The 25,572-nt window shown below is 30.9% G+C and overlaps 2 protein-coding genes across 2 annotated transcripts; both read right to left on the bottom strand.

Annotated features, from left to right (window-relative positions):
- LOC18587445 (F-box/LRR-repeat protein At3g26922) lies at positions 1,274-3,813 on the bottom strand. Its single transcript, XM_018128931.1, has 3 exons — positions 2,836-3,813; positions 1,563-1,722; positions 1,274-1,444 (listed from the first exon to the last, which is right to left on the bottom strand). Exons 1-3 carry the CDS (start codon positions 3,811-3,813, stop codon positions 1,437-1,439), a joined length of 1,146 nt encoding a protein of 381 aa, XP_017984420.1. The 3' UTR covers positions 1,274-1,436.
- On the bottom strand, positions 8,846-10,047 carry LOC18587444 (F-box/LRR-repeat protein At3g26922). Its single transcript, XM_018128930.1, has 2 exons — positions 9,085-10,047; positions 8,846-8,926 (listed from the first exon to the last, which is right to left on the bottom strand). The coding sequence occupies exons 1-2, from the start codon at positions 10,045-10,047 to the stop codon at positions 8,846-8,848; spliced, it is 1,044 nt and encodes a 347-aa protein (XP_017984419.1).

Genomic DNA, 25,572 nt, shown 5'->3' with positions numbered 1-25,572 from the left:
AATTGATTAAACATGAAATGTTCGTTTGGATTAAATGGGCAGCATAGTGCTCAAATTTGCAAAAAAAAATAAAAACTTAATGATCCAAAAGGAAAATAAACAGTATATGATTCTAATGTTTTTGAACTTTTCGATTCCATCAGTCATGCCTTCGAATCTATAAGCCAAACGTTTTTGCTTAAAAATTACCCTATTTTTAATTGTTAAAAAATCTTTGATTGAGATAGAAGGAACGAAAATCAGTTTGTGAAATTCACCCATTTATACAACCAAAGTTACTCTCAACTTTAGAAGTATCTACACACATAGTGCTAATAAAATTTACAAAATGCACATCAATCAAACACTTAAAAAAGATCTTGATATCACGATCACGAAGCCAACCTTTACCCACCATAAATCTCATTGCAAAGCACGGGTATCAGCTGAGTCTTAATTTAATTTTTATATATCTTAATCATAATTTGTCTCAAATATAAAAATTTAATTCTATCTAACAATTTTCCAATATCGAAATTATAAGGCTTTTGTTAGCATGAAACAAAGGCTTGGCTTGGCTAGACTTGAGAGTAGTCAAGTGAACGTGACCATGAAGAGTGAAACCATGCCCCAAGATGCCATGGTACATGTCTTACATATGCCACGGTATCTCCATACATTGAATGTCAATAAAATTTACAAAATGCACATTAATCAAACACTTAAAAAAGATCTTGATATTACGATCACGAGCTTGACCTTTACTCACCATACATCTCATTGTAAAGCACAGGTATCAACTGAGTCTTAATTTAATTTTTATACATCTTAATCATAATTTGTCTCAAATATAAAAATTTAATTCTGTCTAACAATTTTTCCATATCAAAATTACAAGGTTTTAGTTGTTAGCATGAAAGAAAGGCTTGACCTGGTTGGACTTCAGAGTAGCCAAGTAAACATGACCATGAAGAGTGAAACCATGCCTCAAGATGCCATGGTACATGTCTTACACATTCTCAATCAGGTATACAAACTTGCAGCTCTAGAACAATATAATTGATTAAACGTAAAATGTTCATATGGATTAAATGGGCAACATAGTGCCCAAATCTGTAGAAAACATAAAGAGCAAAAAGGAAAATAAACGGTATATGATTCTAAATTTTTCAAACTTTTTGATCCCAGTAGCCATGCTTTCGTATCTTTAAGGCAAATATTTTTGCTTAAAAATTGCCCTACTTGTAATTCTTAAAGAATCTTTGATTATGATAGAATAGAAATGAAAATCAGATAGTGAAATTCATCCATTTATACAGTCAAAGTTTCTCTCAACTTTAGAAGTAGCTCCATACATAAACAAAACAGCAAAGACCAACATAAAAGATTGACAATCAGTTTTAGACAGAGTTTACAAATCCCAAGTTACTCGCTATCCTCAGCACTGTCACAGCCTGCTACTTTGCTATCCATCCATGAGAAATCAATTACAAAACGAAGCTCATCGATAATCAATTTCACATTTCAAGTCAAATATACATTAATCATTAACAAAAAATAAAAGACAAAGTAAAAATACTAACATATTTTCAATATAGTAGAGTTGTTGAGAAAGCAGTTCAGGATACATGCAGGCATTTCAAACCTCTTGCTTTGCCATTTCTTAACTTTTATCTTCAGATGCTTTAAATTAGCAAATGGTAATCGATTTTGATCCAGCAAGGATGGAAATTTGGCGAGAATCTGGCCACAAAGAAACGGTTATAAGAAATTAGAGAAAGAAATCTTTGAGAAAATCACATATTAAGATGCATTCATTTTTATCTAGTTGATACTAATTGTCATTGTTCGTTATAAGAATGAATAAGATGACAAAAGACAACAATAAACAATTTGCACTGTTGTCTTCCAAAGATAAAATAGAAGAAAACCAAAGCCAAATCTGGCAATGATGCAGTAAGTGAGTCTAGCAATATATATCCACCTTTTGTGTTTAACAAGGACTTTATAAGAATAAATGGATGGCTGCCAATGAAATATAGACCGGTAGGTATGCTACAATAAAACAAATTAAAAGCCAATTCTTATTAAATATAATTAGAGAAGCAATAACCAGATCAATGTATTAATGAAGAATTACCTTTTTGTTTAAATTTTGTACATTCAACATATAGATTTCCTCCAAATTTCTTTTCAGTAAAATTTTCGTGACCCAAACAACATCAAAATGAACATACTGGGGTCTTACAATGGAAACAAATTGTTAAATTCAGGACACAATGTGTCTCATGCTTAAACATTCTCTTTTGCAATTAAAAGAGAAAGCTGAAATGATCTTTAACGCTTTGGTAAATTTTACACAACTTAGCAGGACAAGACAACAGATGATCTTGTCATGGAAAATTACCTTACTATCCTCATTAATGATCCGTTTCCTTTTGCATAGGTGAATTTCGATCCTTGAATTCTTTGACATAAGAGTTTAAAAGAACAAGACACATTTATAAGTGGAGATGGGAACCATAAATTTAGTAGGGGAATCTATGTGAAAAAGATGAGTTAGCATGAGTCCTGTTCTTCTTTTAGAATGATGAAACAGTATCCTTATAGATGTTGTAACATTTAGTTTTCCTAAGAAAACGAACAATATGCTGCTCTGCATTATAATACATAACACCAACAACCCATTACACACATAAGTGATGGAGAGAAAGTTAGTTTTGCAAATCTTTTCTTGATTAAGTTTGCTTCCACTCCAAGCCGTAATGGTTGAAAAAGAGATGTAAGCAATAAGATCCACATACCAAGATGATAAATTTCAAACAGATTAATGATATGTGAGTAAAAACAATTTACCTTGACTGTTGAGGTGGATAATGTGAGAGATTTTGCTTGACGAAACTCGTTGAAGGTGTTGATCAAACGAATAACACTCTCTTCTTCATTGCGTTTAAGTGAGTATGCCTTTATATCAAAAGATACATCATCGAGAAATGCAAGATTTTCCTTTAAACACACTATGGGAGGAATACCGGAATACTTAAAAGTTGTGAGTCGGGGAGCACAAATCTCAACCTTGCCCTCACCATGTAACACAAATGAAAGTAACAAGCTTCTGAGATTAACAGCATTAATACATAAATTTTCACTTCCAATCCAAATATCAAAAAGTTGCAGAGTTTGAAGATTTGGGCAACCTGAGAAAGCCGTTGGTTCAAAGTTTGGTCCAGCCATAGAGAAATGAGAAAGATGCAAAGACTTAAGAGCTGGACAAGCCAGTAATGTGGGTAGTTTTACGGCCATCCAATCATTACCTTTCAACTCGAGTGATGTCAATGATTGACAAGTGTAGAGACTCTGGGGCAATAAAAATGGGCGACCACCTCCACCTCTGTGGAGTTGGAAGGTGAGGTGTTGGACATTGTGTTTGACAGCGTAACACATCAAACCAGCTAGGACAGAAGCATGCTGGTCATAGTTGAGAGACTGGACACACACCTTGACAAGGTCAGTGGGACAACGCCGGAAAAGGACTTGACTGATGAAATTGCTCAAAGAAAGCATCTTGATACCTACCTGCTCTGGGTCTGCGTCATCTAACTGAACTATTTTCTGTTTGAAAGGGGAAGCATTGTAATTGAAGTCAAGGTAAGGAAGGGATTGCCAGAGGGGCTTCCATCTCTTGGACAAAACACAGGTTTGAACTGCCTGCTTGGTGTTTAAGAAAGACATGATTTTAAACAGAAGATCATCAGGTAACTTGCTGATCCTGTCTTCATTATTCCTGTTCCTCCTCCCAAGTGTTGACAACAACATATCGCTGAAATCCTCCATCTAAACTTTTCCAAGACCACCCAGAATGGGAGAGAGGGGATTTTGGGTTTTCTAAAAGAGAAGAGACTGTTTGAATGAAACGGTTGGCTGCAGCAGCAATGACCAAGTGAGCGTGAGAGGAAACGGCTTGAGAGAAAATGGTAAGGAAGATGCAAATTCGGATTTTTACCTTAATTTTATATATGTTTTAATTACCTACAAACGACGTAGTTTACCAAGGCAGGATCAAACTAATTATCTTGCCCACTCTAATTTATCATTCAATATTTTTCCTACATTTTCTCTACATATACACCATGAAACTTCAAGTTGCCCACTCTATATATTTTTCCTATATATATATATATATCATATCGAGTTTTATGTTTTATTTTCTTATCTCATTTTTATTTGAATTATTGCTACCATATGTAATACTATTTACGATTCTTAATATAAAATATCGATAAAATTTTACAAAATGCATATCAATCAAACACTTTAAAAAATCAAAGTATTACTACCGCGAAGCCGACCTTTACTCATTGTAAATCTCACTATATAATGCACGCATCAATTTAATCTTAATTTAATTTTTATACATCTTAATCATAATTTAGTTCAAATATAAAAATTTAATTCTGTCTAACAATTTTTCAATATCAAATTATAAGGCTTTTTGTTGTTTGCATGAAAGAAAGGATTGCACTGGCTGGACTTGAGAGCATCTAAGTAAACATGACCATGAAGAGTGAACCATGCCTCAATACGCCATGGTACAAACTTGCAGCTCTAGAACAATATAGTTGATTAAACTTAAAAGGTTCATATGCATTAAATGGGCAGCACAGTGCTCAAATCTAAAAAAAACACAAAGAGATTTAGCGACAATATCAACATACCGTAGTATGTAAAGTAAGTATCAATTATTTTAAATCCAAAGCATCAATGTAATAAAAATGGCAGAAAGAGTTAATAGTTTCTCAAATCCTTTCTCACTTAACGTTTTCACTCCAACCCATAATGGTTAAAAAGAGATTTAAGCAACATAGTTTATCACAAATCCAAACGACCAATGATATGAAATGGCAATTGAGTCCAAGCAATTTACCTTAACTGTTGACGTCAATAATGTGAGATATTTGTACGCTGATTTTTAAATAGAAAGATCATATACTATTCATTGAGTCAAATGCTCAAATATATAAATATCGTAATTTGTTTTAAGAAACACTAAAGTTGCCCCATGCCCTGCGTTCGGATTGAACAAAAGATTTGTCATTCGGGTCAAACAAAAGATTTGTCATTGATTTTAATACAAAGTTAAAGAGAATTTGATTGATGTTAATAATTTCATACATTGCTTGAACAAATTAAAGATAATCGTACGCTTTTATGGTATGATGTTAACAAAAGATTTGTCATTCGGGTCAAACAAAAGATTTGTCATTGTTTCTCGTTGGTGTATGGCTTGTCTTGGAGGATCCTCTGGATCAAAAAAAAACCAAATGAAAAGTTAGGTTTAGGAAATAATCTTGCAGGAAAGGAATGAAGTTGGAGAAGGCAGATGCTAATAAATTCACGAAGTAACATGATTAATGGGAGTTAACATGATAAATAGAAATACAGAGTATGGATAATTTTGATATAAAAGTGAAGTTGGTAATGGAAGTATAAAAAAAGTTAAGAAGGTAATAATGATCATACTGTCAATAATTTGAGAAATTAATACAAAGTGTTCATAAGCAAAAAAACTCAGTGTAACATTAATGAAAATTGAGTATGAGTCAGTTGCTGGAACGAGTCAAATAAGTCTGGAAATCAGATGCTGCATGTGTTAAATTGATAAGAATATCAGTATATATATAAGCAAGATTTATGACCAAATGCATATTCAGCTTTGATTAGAGGGTGATATCTCTACATTGAAAAAAAGTAAGAAAAGTTTGTACATTAGAGTAGCACAGAATGTTAAGAGCATAATAATCAATCATAAAAGACATGAAAGGTACACATTATAATCATAATTTTGTATTTCTTGGTTGGCGATTCTTTTCTTTTGCTGGTGGTGAATTGTTTTTGCAGTGTGGTTTCTAGGAAAAGTTATCTGGCTACATGGGTGTTGGTTGGTAATACCAGAAGCTGTTCTTGTAGCTATTGTATTGTTGGTGGAGGGGTTGTTGATCTCGAAGTACCAACAGAATTTACAGTGTTCCATTATTAGCTTTGCACTTCAATGCAGTCAAACATCTTGCAATTGGCAATTCTTGTTTTTACCACTTTGGTTGTTAACCCTGCGGTGAAAAATCTTTCTTGCTTGCTCAGAGATTTCAGAGGTTCAGGTAGTGCCATCCAGCTGATAGTGTGTAGTGTAGCAAGTTTCATAATTATTGCACAAAAAACTTTTCCACTAGCCTGTCAAAGGCCACCAACTCCATTTGTGAAGTATGATCTTCCACAATATATTGTATGTAGTATCCAAAATCAAGAAGACATAATGTGTTATTTTTTGTTTGATATTAAAAGCTGCAAATAAGATGATATCGAAGATGAATCAAAAAATTTGTTCATGAAAAGAGTAATAATCAATGATCAAACAGATGAAACAAATGGGTTAACCTAACAACTTAAAATGTAAAAATTTAATTCGATCTAACAATTTTTCAATTTCAAATTTTAAGGCTTTTGTTGTTAGCAGAGGGGGCTTGGCCTTGTTGTTAGCATGAAACAGGGGCTTGGCCTGGCTGGACTTGAGAGTAACAAAGTAAACAAGACCATGAAGAGTGAAACCATGCCTTAAGATGCCAAGGTACATGTCTTACACATTCTCAATAAGATACACAAACTTACAGCTCTAGAACAATATAATAATTGATTAAACATAAAATGTTCATATGGATTAAATGGGCAACATAGTGCTCTAATCTGCAGAAAACACAAAGAGCAAAAGGGAAAATAAACAGTATATGATTCTAATGTTTTCGAATTTTTCAATCCCATCAGCCATGCCTTTTTATCTATAAGCCAAATATTTTTGCTTTAAAATTGCCCTACTTTTAATTGTTTAGGAATCTTTTATTGAGATAGAATAGAAATGAAAATCAAATAACGAAATTCTTCTATTTATACAGCCAAAGTTTCTCTCAACTTTAGAAGTAGCTCCATACATAGAATGTCAATAAAATTTACAAAATACACATCAATCAAACACTTAAAAAAGATCTTGATATTGCGATCACGAAGCCGACCTTTACTGACCATAAATCTCATTGCGTAACATAGGTACCAACTGAGGCTTAATTTAATTTTTATACATCTTAATCATAATTTAGTTCAAAATATAAAAATTTAATTCTTTCTAACAATTTTCCAATATCAAAATTATAAGGCTTTTGTTGTTAGCATGAAAGAAAAGCTTGGCCTGGCAAGACTTGAGAGTTGCCAAGTAAACATGACCATGAAGAGTGAAACCATGCCTCAAGATGCCTCAAGTAAACATGTCTTATACATTCTTATTAAGATAAACAAACTTGCAGCTCTAGAACAATATAATTGATTAAGCATAAAATGTTCATTTGGATTAAATGGGTAGGATAGTGCTCAAATTTGCAAAAAACACAATGAGCAAAAAAGAAAATAGACAGCATATGATTCTAATGTTTTCAAGCTTTTCGATCCCATCAGCCATGCTTTCGTATCTATAAGATAAATATTTTTTTAAAAAAATTACCCTACTTTTAATTGCTTAAGAATCTTTGATTGAGATAGAGTAGAAATGAAAATCAGATAGTGAAATTCATCCATTTATACAGCCAAAGTTTCTCTCAACTTTAGAAGTAACTCCATACATAAACCAAACATTAAAGACCAGCATAAAAGATTGACAATCAGTTTTAGAAAGAGTTTACAAATCCCAAGTTAATCGCTATCCTCAAGACTCTCATAGCTTGCTTTGCTATCCATGCCTGAGAAATCAATTACAAAGCAAAGCTCGTAAGATAATCAATTTTCACATTTCAAGTCAAATATATATTAATTATTAACAAAGAATAAAAGACAAAGTAAAAATACTTACATATTTTCAATATAGTAGAATTGTTGAGGAAGTAGTTTAGGATACATGCAGGCATTTCAAACCTCTTGCTTTCCCACTTCTTAGCTTTTATCTTCAGATGCTTTAAATTAGCAAATGGTAGTCGATTTTGATACAACAAGGACGAAAATTTGGTGAGAACCTTACCATAAAGAAATGGTTATAAGAGATTAGAGAAGGAAATCTTTGAGAAAATCACATGTTAAGATGCATTCGTTTTTATCTAATTCACAATAATTGTCATTGTCTGTTATAAGAATGAATAAGATAACAAAAGAGAACAATAACCAATTTGCTCTACTGTCTTCCAAATGTAAAATAGAAGAAAACCAAAGCCATATATGTCAGTGATGCACCAAGTGAGTCTAGCAATATATATCCACCTTTTGTATTTAATAAGGAGTTCAAAAGAATAAATGGATGGCTGTTAATAAAATATTGACTGGTAGGTATGCTACAATGAAACAAATTAAAAGCCAATCTTTCCTAAATATAATTAGAGAAGCAACAACTAGATCAATGCATTAAGGAAGAATTACTTTTTCTCTTAAATTCTATATATTCAACATACAGATTTCCTTAAAATTTCTTTTCATTAAAATTTTCATGAATCAAATAATATCAAAACAAGCATGCTAGGGGTCTAAAAAAAAAACAGATTGTTAAATCCAAGACACAATGTATCTCATACTTAAACATGCTCTTTTTCAATTAAAAGAGAAAGCTAAGAGGATCTTTCAAGCTTCAGTAAATTTCTTACTACCCTATTCAATGATCCATTTCCTTTTGTGCAGGCGAATTCCTATCTTTAAATTCTTTGACACGATAGTTTAAAAGTACAAGACACATTTATAAAGTGATGATGAGAAACGTAAATTTAGTATGGAATCTATTTGAACAAGATGAGATCTGTTATTCTTTTTGAACGATGAAACAGTCTCTTTCTCAATGCTATAACATTTAGTTTTCCTTTTCAATTTGTCTCCTCTTTTGTATCAATTTCCAAGCAAGAGTTGAAGAGAAAATGAGCACTATGGTGCTCTGTACCATAATGTATAAAACTAATAACGCATTACACACATGTGTGATGGAGAGAAAGTGTTGCAAATCACTTTAAGCAACAAGATCAATACACCATAATATATCATAAATTCAAAGGTTCAATAATATGAAATGGAAAATGAGTAAAAGAAATTTACCTGCACTGTTGACGATGATAATGTTAAAGATTTTGCATGACGAAACTCGTTAAGGGTGTTGATCAAACGAAGAACATACTCTTCTTCATTGCGTTTAAATCCGAGTGTCTTTATATCAAAATATACATCATCGACAGATGCAAGGTGATCCGTTAAGCACACTATGGGAGGAATACCAGAATACTTAAAAGTTGTGAGTCGAGGAGCATAAATCTCAACCTTGCCGTGACGAAGAGATGCAAATGAAAGTACCAAGCTCGTCAGCTTAAGAGCATCAATACATAAACCTTCACTACCCACCGCTAAAATATCAAAAAGTTGCAAAGTTTCAAGATTTGGGCATCCTGAGAAAGCCGTTGGTTCAAAGTTTGGTCCGGCCGCAGAGAAATGAGAAAGATGCAAAGACTTAAGAGCTGGACAAGCCAGCAATGTGGGTAGTTTCATGGGCATCCAATCACTACCTTTCAACTCGAGTGATGTCAATGATTGACAAGTCCAGAAGCTCTCGGGAAATAAATATTGGCAATCAGAGCGGGAATGGAAGGTGAGTTGCTGGACATTGTGTTTAACAGCATAGCAAAGCAATCCGTCTACGAGAAAACAGTGCGGGTCATAGATATGGGATTGGACACAAACCTTGACAAGGTCAGTGGGGCAACGCCGGAAAAGGACTTGGCTGATGAAATTGCTGAAAGAACACATCTTCATCTCTACCTCCTCTTTGTCTTCGTCATCTGTTTCCTGTTGGAAAGGGAAAGTATCGAAATTGAAGTCAAGGTTTGGAAGGGATTGCCAGAGGGGCTTCCATCTCTTGGACAAAACACAGGTTTGAACCGCCTGCTTGGTGTTTAAGAGAGACATGATTTTAAGGAGAAGATCATTAGGTAACTTGCTGATCCTGTCTTCAACAGTCATGTTCCTCCTCCCAAGTGTTAACAACAACATATCGCTGAAATCTTCCATCTAAACTTTTCCAAGACCACCCAAACTTGCAAGGGAGAGAGGGGATTTTGGGTTTTCTAAAGGAGAGGAGACTGTTTGAGCGAGAGGTAACGGCTTGAGGGGTTTACAGAGAGAAAATGGTAAGGAAAAAGAAAATTCGGATTCTTACCTTATACTTATATTTTAACCATCAATGTCCACTCTAATTTTTTTTTGGACAATATGGTATTTATCATTAAATATTTTTCTTACATTTTCTCTACATACATAAAATGTCGAATAGTAGAATGAAACTTAATAAATGCATATATATGCTACATATTTTGTTTGAGTTATTGTTATCATTTGTGCTACTATTTACAATTCTAAATATATAGAATGTCAATGAAATTTTACAAAATGCACATCAATCAAACACTTCAAAAAAAAAAAAAACACAATGAGCAAAAGGGAAAATAAACAGTCTATGATTCTAATGTTTTCAAACATTTCGATCCCATCAACCATGCCTTCGTATCTATAAGCCAAACGTCTTTACTTAAAAATTGCCATGCTTTTAATTGTTGAAGAATCTTTGATTGAAATAGAATATAAATGAAAATTAGATTGTGAAATTCATCCATTTATACAACCGAAGTTTCTCTCAACTTTAGAAGTATCTCCATACATAGAATGCTAATAAAATTTACAAAATGCAAATCAATCAAACACTTAAAAAAGATCTTCATATTATGATCACGAAGCCGACCTTGACCCACCATAAATCTCATTGCAAAGCACGGGCATCAACTAAGTCTTACTTTAATTTTTATACATCTTAATCATAATTTAGTTAAAATATAAAAATTTAATTCTATCTAACAATTTAACAATATCAAAATTATAAGGCTTTTGTTAGCATGAAACAAAGGCTTGGCTTGGCTAGACTTGAGAGTAGTCGAGCAAACGTGACCATGAAGAGTGAAACCATGCCTCAAGATGCTGTGGTACATGTCTTACACATGCCATGGTATGTCCATACATAGAATGTCAATAAAATTTACAAAATGCATATTAATCAAACACTTAAAAAAGTTCTTGATATTATGATCAAGAAGCTGACATTTACCCACCATAAATCTCATTGCAGAGCACGGGTATCAACTGAGTCTTAATTTAATTTTTATACATCTTAATCGTAATTGAATTCAAATATAAAAATTTAATTATGTTTAACCATTTTTCAATATCAAAAGTTTAAGGCTGTTGTTGTTAGCATGGAAGAAAGGCTTGGCTTGGTTTTTGGGTTTTCTAAAGGAGAGGAGACTGTTTGAGCGAGAGGTAACGGCTTGAGGGGTTTACAGAGAGAAAATGATGAGGAAAATGAAAATTCGGATTCTTACCTTATACTTATGCTTTAACCATCAATGTCCACTCTAATTTTTTTTTGGACAATATGGTATTTATCATTAAATATTTTTCTGACATTTTCTCTACATAGGTAACATGTCAAATAGTAGAATGAAACTTAAAAAATGCATGTATATGCTACATATTTTGTTTAGGTTATTGATATCATATGTAATACTATTTACAATTCTTAATATATAGAATGCCAAAAAAATTTATAAAATGCACATCAATCAAACACTGTAAAAAAATCAAGATATTACGATAACGAAGTTGACTTTTATCCACCATAAATCTCACTACATAACATAGATATCAATTGAGTTTTAATTTAATTTTTATACATCTTAATTATAATTTAGTTCAAATATAAAAATTTAATTAAAAATTTAATTCTATCTATCAATTTTTCAATATCAAATTATAAGGCTTTTTGTTGTTAACATGAAAGAAAGGCTTAGCCTGGCTAGACTTGAGAGTAGCCGAGTAATTACATGATCATGAAGATGAAAGAAAGGCTGCAGCAGCAATGACCAAGTGAGCGTGAGTGGAAACCGCTCAAGAGAAAATGGTAAGGAAGATGAAAATTCAGATTTTTAGCTTAATTTTACATATGTTTTAATTACCTACAAACGACGTAGTTTATCAAGGCAGGATCAAACTAATTATCTTGGCCACTCTAATTTTTTGGACAGTATGTATTTATCATTCAATAGTTTTCCTACATTTTCTCTACATATACACAATGAAACTGAAAGATGTATATATCATATCTTAAAGATGCGTACCCCGTTCCTTTTACCGCTTCAGAGTTTTTTTTTTTTTTTTGGCTTTTTTCCTCTGATTCAGATCTGAAATAGTTTATTCTCTCAACAGAGGACAATGATGTTGTGTTTTCTTTTTATTTTGCTCTTTCCGTTTTTTTGCTCCCTTTTTTTCATGCATTGACAGTCTAAATTTATATTGATTTTACTATGCATTGTGAATTAGGGGGATTAAAAGGGTTTATTTATTTATTTATTTATTCTCTACAAGGAGTAAAGAATTGTTTCAAGCTTTGGATCATCTCAATGTTTTTAGTGGTGAAAGGAAGAGAAAAAAGTTTGAAAAATATCTTCCAAGAATTAATATATGAATATCCCATAAGCAAACTAAAGTGAAAAGTGTGGCACTTCAATGGAAGTTGCAAGCATGCTTGAAGATATCTGTTTTAAATTAGACAAGTTCAAGAAATATAAATTACTATATGAATATCCCATTAGCTATTGTTACTTGAATGAACAGATTCCAATTGTTTTACTAGTCAAGAACTTAGAGCAGTTTAGACAAAGAAATGCTGCCTATTAAAATAGAATGGAATAGGAATTACAGGTTAGAGCAGAATTAACAATGTTACATGTAGATATAACGCTAAGCAGAGGTTGATTGATACCGACAAGGTGAAATTTGATTAGGATAAAGCAAACGAAAAGTCTATATTGTCTAGAAAATAACAATGGGAATTTCTCAATTCTTTTGGCTCTTTTCCTATCATTGAGATTTGAAATAGTTTATCCTCTCAATAGAAGAATTGTGGGAAATCAATGTTTGTGGAATGTTGATGATTTGTTATTCTTTTTTATCAAATTAGACCATGCATTTACAGTCTAAATTTATATTATTATGAATAGAATTTTGTACTTTTGAATTGAAGGAATGTCATTCTTGCAACTACGTAAGAGGCTAAAACGAATGGAATAGGTTATAATTTGTTACATTTCTAGCTATTTAATTTTAATATGATTGTATTTGTTTATCTCTTTGCTCCTGAATACAAGAAACATAAAATGAAAAAAAAAAATTTGTCTGATGATTAAATAAAATGCTTTTAAGAACACTTCTTAAACTTTCGAAGAACAAAGCAATCTTCCCATTCTTGATATCAAAATATAAACAAAAAAATTTTGTGCTCGACAATATTTATCCAGTCAATGGCATGCATTAAGCATAAAGTTGTGAAATTTATTATGATATTCAATGCAAGCATTCATGCTATAACTTTATATTCTTCAATTGTTATTTTATTTAACGACTTTTATTATAAAGTGTAATGTTGGTAATTTTATCTTGATATTTTTGGCAGTTCATTGCTGTGTTTATTGCAAGATCTCAAAGGCAGCACTCATTGCAATTTGTAAGTATCTTTATTTTTGTTTGCCTTTTCCTGGATGCTTAACAATTTCAAAGACAATTTTGTATTACTACTACTATTATTAAATATTTGTAAAGTTTGTTTATTTTTGTTTGCTTTTTTTGGAGTGCTTTACAATTTGAATGACAATTCTGTATTAATGTTACAATCTATTCTATATTTTCATTGTTAATTTTTGACTCCAAATATGCTTTATTCATGAATGCTAATTCAATTCAAATACTCATTCTTTGCAAAAGCTATTTTTTTTTTTGGTGGGATGTTGTTCTTTTTAATTTGGTCAAATTTAGCTAATCAAGTTGATATTTTTCTTGCGGATCGTGCCTGATCTATTTACATTGGTTGTGTACCATTATTTCTTTGATTGTTATAATTGTATTTGCAACTTTTTAAATACTTTATTTGCAAATCGTTGTTGTTTTTTTTTAATGACTATTTCTTTTGAGTGAATATAGGTTTCTTTCAATAGATTGAAAGTACCAAATCTTGATTTGATGTGGCAATTTTTTTACAACACTTTATTTGTTTTTTTTTTTATAGCCTTTTGTAATGATTGTTGGTGTAGATTTTTTTCAAAAACCACGGTTCATTCTTACTCCAAAATTGATGATTACCTATATATACAATCTTTCAGTTCTATTTTTCTATATGAATACCAAACAAATTAGATCTTTTGTTTTCATTATTTCTTCTTATAATTAATGCCTTAACAAGTTAATTCACTACAATTATTGTCTTGAAAAAATTACTATAACTAACTAAACCACACACATGAACTTATAAATCTCAAATCCCAAGAAAAAGGAATTAATTTTTTTTATCTTCTCATTCTCAAATAAACTAACCATGAATTTATGAAATGTATGCCCTTGCCAACCCTTAGCTTTTCAAAAAATTAACTGTTGGATTTCTATTAAATACCTATATATTTGATTCTGTGTTACTCTTAGCATGAGTTACAACTTCCTTCAACCCGTAAGCTAATTATTATTATTTAATTGCAATCTATCATTGATAGAGTAATAATATATAGAGATTATTGTGAGATTAGTGCATACAATACTCTTAAATATTAAGTCTTAAATGTGTTTATTTTTTTTATTACTTTGAGAGTGTTGTTGTTGTTTCCTTATATTTACAAAAAACAATTACATATTTGAATTGCATATAATTTCTATTCTTTAACATTTGTGTAAACTGTAAAAGGCTGTTGGTTCAACAAAGCTTTGAGCACTACATAACTTAAAATTAACAGAGGTTGTTCCTATGTGTTGTCAATGGTCTTGCCTACTATGTTTTTATTTATTCTTTTTTATTCATTTATGTGCTTTGATTTACATAAATTTTGCAATCCTAATTTATACAATTTATTATTGTTTTGATGATAGATTTTTTTCAGTAGAAAATAGAATTATTGTGATTTTTTTATTTCTTTAGCCATACAATTTTTTCTACTCTTTACTTTTTTTGTAAACTAAATACGTGGTTGATTATGCAAAGTTTAAAGATCTCAGTAGCTTTGCATTTGCAAGACCAGTTGATATGTATAGTCAACTATTATTTTATAAATATTTTTCTATTTAATTTGTTTAATACATTTATCTGTTCTACTTCACAAACCATCTGTAATTACTCTTTGTGTAATTTTTTAAAAGGAAAAATTATGCTCAATGACATGGATTGTTCATTCTTTTATTTTTTTTATTCATCATTTTACGATTTCTTTTCGCTTTTAATTGTTTATGTAGTTGATTGTGAAAAGATGTATGCTCTCTTTTTCAAATTTATATGTTCCGTTTTTTCATGAAAATAGTTCTTTATTTAATATGGTTGGGTTTATTTATGTATTATTGGTAGTGCTGCATTATTTGTACATTTAATCATGAGAACGATAGTACCAACATTAATAATATATGTATAAAAAATATTTTACCATGACTTAGAAGTTTATGATTCTAAAAATCGAAGAAAAAATATGATCAACTCATATATGCTAATATATCAATATCTAAAATATAAATATGATTTATCACATGTTTTTTTTATATTTTGCAAATTCACATCAGATATTGAATTCCATCTTTGCTTATTTACTATTTTTAAATGTACAATTTTTTTACATTGAATTGATGCAATCTTGAACTATTTTCAATATTTTCAGTTTTCTAATTATAAACATGACATTCAAATTTTCACTTATGTTCTTATTGTCTGATATTACATTAGTTACATGGAGTTTTCTCACCTATTTGTCTAACGTGTTTATGCTTTTTTGTTCTGAAGTCTTTTGTAGTTTTTTTTTTCTTTGTATATCACAGAAAGTACCAATTGAGCATTATAAAGCTTTCAACCTTACTTCGCCTTCTCATTTTTGCATCTTTTTTGTTCTCACTTCGTTTATTTGGGTTTTTTTTATCTAGGTGGTACCATTACGTTTTATGTTATTAATTTTTTTAAGTTTTCTGTTAGATCTTCCTTTCATAGTAATAAGTTAGTCTTCATGAATAGAAATAATCGTAGTAAACAAAATAAATGTAACAAGATCAAAATATCTAATTTTGTTATATCTGAGGATGATAGTTACTCATCCCAGATTCAGGGAGAATTTCCTCCTCAACATAACAACATGAATAATTTCCCCTCAACCCAATGTATCTATGTGCCTATAGAAGGACATGTAATTCTCCACTCTGCTGCAAATGCTCATAGAGAATTGCAAACAATTCAAGTTAAACCTGTTACAACTATTGCCGTAACTGGTTCAGCAAAAATGCTCCTTACCTAAGGAGAAAATTTAATTGCACATCCTTTCTTTCAGCTACCTCAAGTTATTTTTCCCAACAATATACTTCAATTATAATTGACAATTTGTGTAGAATCCAGCAACTTTATGATTTTGCATTTTATGCTCCTAGGTCATCAAAGGTCTTCAAAGCCAATCTTAACAGCAAACTTATCTGTCTTAAAATCACCTACACTATACTAGCATCGTTTTTCTCTTTTTTTTTCATAACAAGTAAAACCATGTAAACAATTTATGATTGAATTTTTCTTTAACCAAAATTATGAAGGTCACATGGAAGAAGTTGATTATCGATCCAATAATCATACGTCACGCCTTCAATTATCGTCTAAAAGAACTACTTTTATACATTTACGTAAGTCAAACAATATCAATAAAAATGTTCCAACTTATTTGAAACGTTGTTTCAATATTATCATTAACTAATGCTTACTATTATTTTTAATCAATTTAATAGGGAATTGCTTCACAACTTCTTGCTTCGGAGGACCCAATTATGTTCATCCTTTTTGCCATGCTTATATGTGGTATGAAGAAAGAACTAACATATCAAAGGGAAGTAGAAATCTTACTTTTAGTTTTTGTTTTCAAGAAGGAACAGTTAGAATACCTTCATTTAAACAAATGCCTTCCTTCCTAGATCAGTTGCTTAGTAACAACACAAATCAAACAAGAATGAAATTTAATGATAACATAAAAATGTATAACAATATATTCCAATTCACATCATTAGGAGGTAAATTAGATAACTTAATCAACAATAAACCAAGCCCCTACACTTTTAAAATTAATGGACAGCTTCATCATAGAATAGGCTCTCTTCTTCCTACAGTTGGTAACAGACCAAAATTTGCTCAGTTGTATGTTTACGATAGTGAAAATAAAATCTCAAATAGACTAGACATTTTCTTTAATAATGATAACAACAAATCTATTGATAGATCTATAGTAGAAAGTTTATAAAAAATGCTTGATGAAAATAATTAAACTATTAAAGTTTTTAGGATCACCAGAGATAGACTAATAATATCAAATTCTACACCTCTTAGGTTAGGACTTATAAGATCTTGTAATAACTCTAAACCAAACTATCGGTTGCCAACTACTTCTGAAATTGTTGGGCTAATAGTTGGTGATTTAGGAGAATATAATGGTCATCGAGATATCATAGTTGATCATATCAATGAAAGACTTAAACGAATAAACAAACTACACCCTTATTTTATGGCCATGCAATACCCTCTTCTTTTCCCTTATGGTGAAGATGAGTTTACACCTACTATAATTTATGTTCAATAACCAATAAGAAAAAAACCAAAATGCCAAAAAGTAACTATGTGAGAATACTATAAATATATAATTCAACAATGATTTATTGTTAAAAATACATAGTTAAGAGGTGGTAGGCTTTTTGAAAAATTTATAACTAACACATTTGCGGCTATAGAAGAGGAATGATTCTTATATATATGAAATAATCAAAAAAATTTAAGACCAAAATTGTATAAAAGCTTAAAAGACACATTTGCAAAAGGTGATAACAATGCAGTCACTATAGGAAAAAGTATAGTAGCACCTACAAGTTACACTAAAAGCCCACGATATTTATTACAAAATTACCATGATGCAATGGCAATTTGTAAAAATTATGGTTGTCTAGACCTGCTCATCACATTCATATGTAATGCTTGATGGAAAGAAATTTAAAATTTTAATCCCACATCAAACACCAGAAGATAGACTTGATATAACTACGAGTCTTCAAAATAAAATTCTATTGTTTAATGGAAGATCTAATGAAAAACAAACACTTTGGCCGCACTATAACCGGTATGTCAGTTAAACATAACGAATATTTATGACTTTAAATGAAATAATAAACCCATACTTTTCACAGACTAATACAAAATTTTTCTTCCTACATCAATTAGTAACTTATACCATTGAATTCCAAAAACAAAGATTGCCACATATCCATATTCTTCTTTGGTTGCATCATGATGACAAATGCTTATCCTCGGAAGATATAAATAAGATAATATCAGCTGAACTGCCAAACAAAGACATGGATCTAATAACATACCAAGCTATAGCAGATTTTATGGTCCATGGACCATATGGCTCATCATGACCAAACTCTTCATGCATGACCAAAAGGAACTATTCCAAATACTTACCAAAAAATTTCCAAACAAGCACTGTTATTAATAAAGATGGGTTCCCAATATATTGAAGAAGAAATATACCTTATAATAAAATTATCAAAAATGGTATTGAATTAGATAATAAATATGTAATACCTCATAATATTGATCTAGTTAGTCAAATATCAAGCTAACATTGATGTTGAAATTTACAGTCAATCTAAAGCCATTAAATACTTATTCAAATACATCAATAAAGGACCAAACCAAGCACGAGTTATCCTAGAAAATTTAAACTCAAACATTAATCAAAATAAACAACAAAGGTATATTCAAATAGATGAAATAAAAACATATCTAGATTGTGGATTTTTATCAGCATACAAAGTATGCTGGAGACTCTTTGCTTTTCCAATACACCATCGAGAACCGACAATTCAAAGATTAGTCATACATTTACCAGAACAACAAAACATTTACTTCCATGATAATAAAAATTTATTTAGAGTCATGCATAAGCCAAATGTCAATAAGACAACCTTTACTGAATGGATGATTGCAAATCAAAATGATCAAAATGGCAGGGATTTACTTTATGCAGACAATCCTATTGAATATGTTTAGCATCAAAAAGAAACAAAATGGAAGAAAAGGGAGAAAGGAAGATGAATAGGTAGAATAAACTATGTACATCCAGAAGTAGGAGAATTGTATTTCCTACGAATGTTATTAAATGTAGTGAAAGAAGCAACTAGTTATGAACATATCAGAACAATTGATGGCATTACGTATCAAAACTACCAAGAAACATGTAAGGCACTTGGATTACTAGGAAATGATCAAGAATGGCATGATGCATTAATTCAACCTTCACAACGGGCTTCAAGTTAACAATTAAGACAATTATTTATAACTATTGTCATGTTTTTCCAAGTAGCAAATCCATAAGCCCTTTGGGAAAGTAATTGGAGATTATTTTCAGAAGATATTGAATATAGATTAGAATATCCATTTGGATCAACGCAATATACAATTTCAAAAAATGTCTAAAAAATTATGTTCTAATAGCTTTGGAAGACCTGTTTAACAAAAATTGTTGCTTTTTTTCTAAATTTAAATTACCTATGCCTAATCAACAAAATCTTTACCATGGAGAAAATAGGTTGATGCATGAAGAAATTAGTTATGAGTTGATACATCTCCAACAACTACACCTAAAATTGCTTTCAAACTTAAACCCCGAAAAAATGCAAATTTATCAATGTGTTAAACAATCAATAGACAATGAAGAAGGACAAATGATCTTTTTATATGGACATGGAGGAAAAAGCAAGACTTACTTATGGAATACAATTATATTTGGAATAAGATCAATAGGGAAACTTGTTTTTGTTGTTGCGTCATCTGGTATTGTGTCATTGGTATTGCCAGGTGGCAGAACAGCTCACTCAAGATTTAAAATACCTTTCACTATCAATGAGTACTCCACGTGTCAAATAAAAAAGGAACACAACTTGCTAGGTTCATTCAAGCATGTAGCTTAATAGTATGGGATAAAGCACTTATGGTACATAGACATTACTTTGAAGCTTTAAAGAAACCTTGAAGAGATTTACTTGATAATGATTTTATTCAAGTTCTAAACAAACCCTTTGGAGGAAAAACCATTCTATTAAGAGGGGATTTTAAACACATTCTTCTTGTTGTTCAGTTTGGAAACAAAACAAATATTATTAATGCTACAATAAATCAATCACCATTATGAGAAAAATGCAAGATTTTTTGTCTTAAAAGTAACATGAGACTATTAAAGGATGACCTTGATGAGGAATTCAAGAAAGAAATTGAAGGATTTGCATAGTGTTTGCTAAATGTTGGTGATGGAAATTTAGAATCTTTTACCATGGAAAATGATGGTAAATCAAACTGTATACCATTACCAACGAATTTATTAGTTCCGCTTATGAATGACCCCATCCAAGACATGATCTCTGTAGTTTATAATAGATTCAAAAAATACTATGCAAACCTTGAATATCTCAGACAAAGACTATAGTCATACCTTATAACAAAACAATAGATATAATAAATGAACATGCCCTTAATTTGATACCAACAATGACAAAAACATACTTTAGTAGTAACTTAATTTCACAAGCTAGCGATCAAATATCAAATCATCAACTACTATACCCAACAGAATTTCTAAACTCACTTAAATTTCTTAGAATACCAGACCATCTATTTCATCTAAAAATGGGAGCTATTATTACGTTATTAAGGAATATAGAGCAAATTTTTTGTTTTTGCAATAGAACTAGGCTTATTATCACACAATTAGCTCCAAATGTCATAGAAGGAGAAACCATATCCAACTCTGAAAGAAACAAAAAAAATTTTATACCATGAATACTCCTAACCATGAAACATCGTAAATGGCCATTCCTTTGAGGTTATGCTATGGGATTACTATTAACAAAAGTCAAGGCCAAACCCTAGAAAAAATTAGTTTGTATTTACCTAAAGTTGATTTTATTCATGGTCAGTGATATGTTGCTCTCTCTATAGTAACATCTCAAAAAGGATTGCGAATTTTAGCCACTGACGAGAATGATAAACCAATTGCTAAAACAAAAAAAAAATAGTATACATGGAAATATTTGATAATCTGCATTAAGGTTTGGATCAACATCTTTTGACTGGTAGATATATTTGTTCAACATTTTTTTTTTATTTAAATCATCAAAACTTATACAAAATTAGATATTGTTCAATACTACCTCCCTTTTTTTGAGGGTTGGGGAGGCACTTATTACATAATGCCCATTTTGTTCCACTCATCATTTATTGCATGCATTTCATCCCATATTATTACATAGAGATGTGTTTCTTCAATTTATTCTATATTCAACTTCTGTCTTATAATTGCTTTAATTCGTGCTTATTTCCCAATTAAACATATAGTATAATGTAAACATTTTGCTCTTTAATATCTATTTAATTTAAAGGGCATAATCTATTTGCTATCAATACTGGGTAACAATGGCATATCAATTCCTATATGACCTACAATCTTTTCAACCACCTGCATCAGTCAAAGTGAGGATTGTGCGCCTATGGGAATCCATTGATCCAAATCGTCCGGACACACTCATCAACCTTGATTTCCCAGTAACTGATGCACATGTACATACTCTTTCTAATGATTGAATAGGATTTTCCTTAAAAAAATTAGATACTATTCCATAAGCATTAAACCAATCCTATACAGAATATATATATATAAAACCATATCTTAACAAAGTTGCCGACAAAATATATTACAAATAGTTTGGCCATTTCTCAATTAGGAAAGAGCATTGTACAATTGTATAAATAACAATAGAATTGATATTGCTTTGTACTTATTTCTTATAATTAAATAAAAATATTAACAAAGAAATATTTAATTATTTCAATCTCTATTGTTATAAAACAACACAGTTAATTGGTGCTGACTAAATAGCTAATCCAAAATACAAATGAATATAATTTCGAGTTACCATGTGGTCCAATTTTTCCAAAAACACTTGACCTTATCTTGCTACGGCAATAAACTTATTATATAGAAATTTTTAGGATATTTTTTTCTATTATTAGTTACTACTACAATGATAGGAGAATGTAAGTGATTACCATCCAAACATAAAAATTTGTTTATATTATGAAGAAGGCATAATGCAATGCTTAGTTAGCAAAGGAGTTATGACGGATTGTTGTTCCTTTGTATAGGATCAACCAAATTTTTAATGCCACACATATTTTCAATTCTTCTAGCCCATATTAATGTAAATTGATTTATATTTTCATTTGGTTGTGAGAATTCTGAGATATTAACAAAACACAAATTTTTCTTTATTTCAATTTTAACAAAACATAGATTTTTGATCGTTTCAAAATTTGGGTGCCTCACATATTAGGATAATAGAAATTTGCTTCTACATTTGTATGGTTATCCACAAAAAATTAATTTCAATGTTAAAACTGCATTTTGCATTCTTAGAGTTGCAAATTGGTGATAGCATTTTATATTCTTCATTCAATAGAGAAATATGTTGCATTTTATGGTAAGAACCCTAGACATGCCACAATTTCGACCTCAATTGAAAGAAGGATCTCTATATCAAATCAGCAAGTTTCAAACAAGTGATAAAAAGTCTAATTTCAACGCCATTCCTTCAAATATAACTGGGATACTTACAAGGAACACCTAAATCCATGAGCTTCATGAAGATCTGGCCCTATACCCTTCATCATATTTTACCTTTGCATCATTTAATCAGCTCAATGCAAGGATCCAGTATGATGCTATCTTGACAGGTACGACCAACTCAATTGTTTCCTAAATTGCTAAAGCATAATTTCCATAGCATATTTCATTATTGACACCGCAAATAGTCACTAACCCCACTTTAAATGATGTTTCAGAACCTAACAAATTTTATTAAGGATTTAAAATCGATGACCAATATTTCAAAGGTCTACTTGCATAACAAAACATATTACGCTAAAAAACGTGATCTTTACATTGAAGATCTCAAGTAAAAAAAGAAAAGTCATGAACACATTTGATCCTATGGCTGAATAAATTTTACATCAGATCTCATACTTGGTATTTTTATGTACAGTGGCAACAACTTAAAGGTTGTTTTATATGACGATAAAGCTGAAGACATAAATTGTAAAGTCTGACCTTATAAAATATTTTTCATGACATACATGTGATGGATAGTATGTTTGCATACTAGGAGAGTCTCGAAAAATTTATAAAAGTCGATATTGTACCTAGAGGTACAACAAAGTTGATTAAAGCCTCGAACTAGATCGAATAGAGATTTTATGGTGAAATTAAAAATTTTACAGTTCAGGAATGATTTAATATGGTGATTCGGAGTTCGAGGATCAATTTGAAGTCAAACTGAAATTTTCATAACCTAGGGGTAAAATGGTCATTTTGTCACTCGAGGTTAAGATGTGAGTGTTGGATGAAATTTTTGACTAAGATTGATCAAGATTGACTATTTAGAACACAATTTGAGGTTGAGAAGTGAAAAATTATAATCTTGGTATTTTTCGGAGCATAGGGGTAAAATGGTAATTTTGCCACCCTATGGGCAAAACAGTAATTTTCCACCACCAGGACATTTGTCCAGCACATGGTCTTCCCTTATCCTCATTTTGACCTTTGACTAATCATGTGGTGGAGATAAAAGGTTTAAAATTTTTAAAGTTTTATAAATGGACCAATGGAAACATGCCATGTGTCAAGCTTAGAACATTTTATTATTTTTTATAAAAATCAGCCTATAAACCCCTCATTTCTCTCCAAATATTCTGCCACACCAAGAACAAAGGGAAAAAGGAAGAGAACAAACCCTAGGTGGGGAATTTGAAGATAAAAAGTGTAGAAAATAAAGGAAAATAAGTTAAAAAAGTAAGATTTTTCAATTTAAACTTGAAATCTATTTTCCTTAAGCATTTCTCCTTATTTTCCATGGTTAAATTACATGTTTTCATGATGAATTCATGGCTGATCAAAATGGGTATGGAGAGAGAAAGATGTTGGATTGATTTGATTTTAAATTATGTTAGTGTTTTTAGTTAATTTAGCATATTTAGAAGCAAAACAACAAGAAAAGAATCCATTTTCCCCATGAATCTTCATTGGCCGAATCTTCCTTGATATGTGTGGGAGATGGATTGTTATTATTTCAAGAGAAATGGCTTAGAAAATGATGAATAATGGTGAGAAAATTAAGTAGACAAAATCACAGTGTTAGTGCACTGTAATGGTCAAATTTTTTCATGAAGAAATGGGAAGGTTTTGATGCTGAAATTAGTGTTTTTTGAATAATATTTGGTGAATTGAGGCATAAGAAAAGAAATGGAGTAATTTGGGATTAAATTGGATGCGTTAGTAATTAATCGGGTGATAAGACGAACTTGGCCGGTAGCGAAATTTAGATGGTTACTCGTGCATTTTGCATTCCATATCATGCATTAGTAGTCTAAATTAGTTTAATTTCGATTTAGTACCAATGTAGTGAGTTTCTCAATTTTGTACTGTGTCAAGGTGGTGAGTCCTCTGATAAAGGCAAGGGAATTGCATCCGAGGACTAGTAGTCAGAGTACTTCGAAAATCCGCACTCTAGACATTGTGAGTAAACTTACTGTCATTTTAATTATCTAGGGTGGTTTTTAGATGATTTCATGAATTCTATGGAAAAAAAGGATTTAAAAAGGTAAATTTTCATGTTCTATGAATAAATGTATTTCAATGAAATTAATTTATAAATTGTTTTGAAATTAATAATGATGTTGAAAAATAGAGTACACGGAGACTGTTAATTGTTGCAATTCGATTGTTTAAATTGATTGGCTTATGATAAATCGGGCATGATTGGCTAGTTGGCAATTGTATTGAAATACGAATTGTTTGGTTACCTTGAAAGACTGCGAATTACAAAAATTATCATATCATGTTATTGAATTTTATTGTATGGTGGATTATATATTAATTAATCACTACAGTAGGGGGTTTTTGTGGACCAACCTTTTAGAGGGGCACGGTAAACCCCATTATATTCTTGCCTCGATCAGAGAGGCACTATCGAACCCTGTTCTATAAAATAATTACGACGTCATTTACATGCTCAATAGAATGTTTGCATATTTAGGAAGTTCGAGAAATCGTTAAAAGACGATATTGCCCCTAATGGTACCATTAAGTCGATTAAGCCTCGCACTAGTTCAAATAGGAATTTTAAGGTGAAATTAAGAGTTTCACAGTTCATAGATGACTCAAAATGGTAATTCGGAGTTCGAGGATCAATTTGGAGTCAAATTGAAATTTTTACTATCTAGGGGCAAAATGGTCATTTGCCACTTGGGGACAAAATGGAAATTTTTAGAAAAGATTTTTTGGCCCCACTTGACTTATTGGAGTATGATTTGAAGTTTAGAAGTGAAAAATTTTAATT

Source organism: Theobroma cacao, chromosome 10, assembly GCF_000208745.1.
Source record: "Theobroma cacao cultivar B97-61/B2 chromosome 10, Criollo_cocoa_genome_V2, whole genome shotgun sequence".
Classification (NCBI taxonomy): Eukaryota; Viridiplantae; Streptophyta; class Magnoliopsida; order Malvales; family Malvaceae; genus Theobroma; species Theobroma cacao.
The sequence above is the reverse complement of the archived record's forward strand: the minus strand, read 5'-3'. Positions and strand labels throughout refer to the sequence as shown.

Coding starts and splice junctions, on each gene's coding strand:
- LOC18587444 (XM_018128930.1), bottom strand. CDS start 10,047: ATGGAAGATTTCAGCGATATGTTGTTGTTAACACTTGGGAGGAGGAAC. Junction 8,927..9,084: donor TATCATCGTCAACAGTGCAG/GTAAATTTCTTT, acceptor ATTATGGTACAG/AGCACCATAGTGCTCATTTT.
- LOC18587445 (XM_018128931.1), bottom strand. CDS start 3,813: ATGGAGGATTTCAGCGATATGTTGTTGTCAACACTTGGGAGGAGGAAC. Junction 1,723..2,835: donor TATCCACCTCAACAGTCAAG/GTAAATTGTTTT, acceptor CTTTGTGGCCAG/ATTCTCGCCAAATTTCCATC.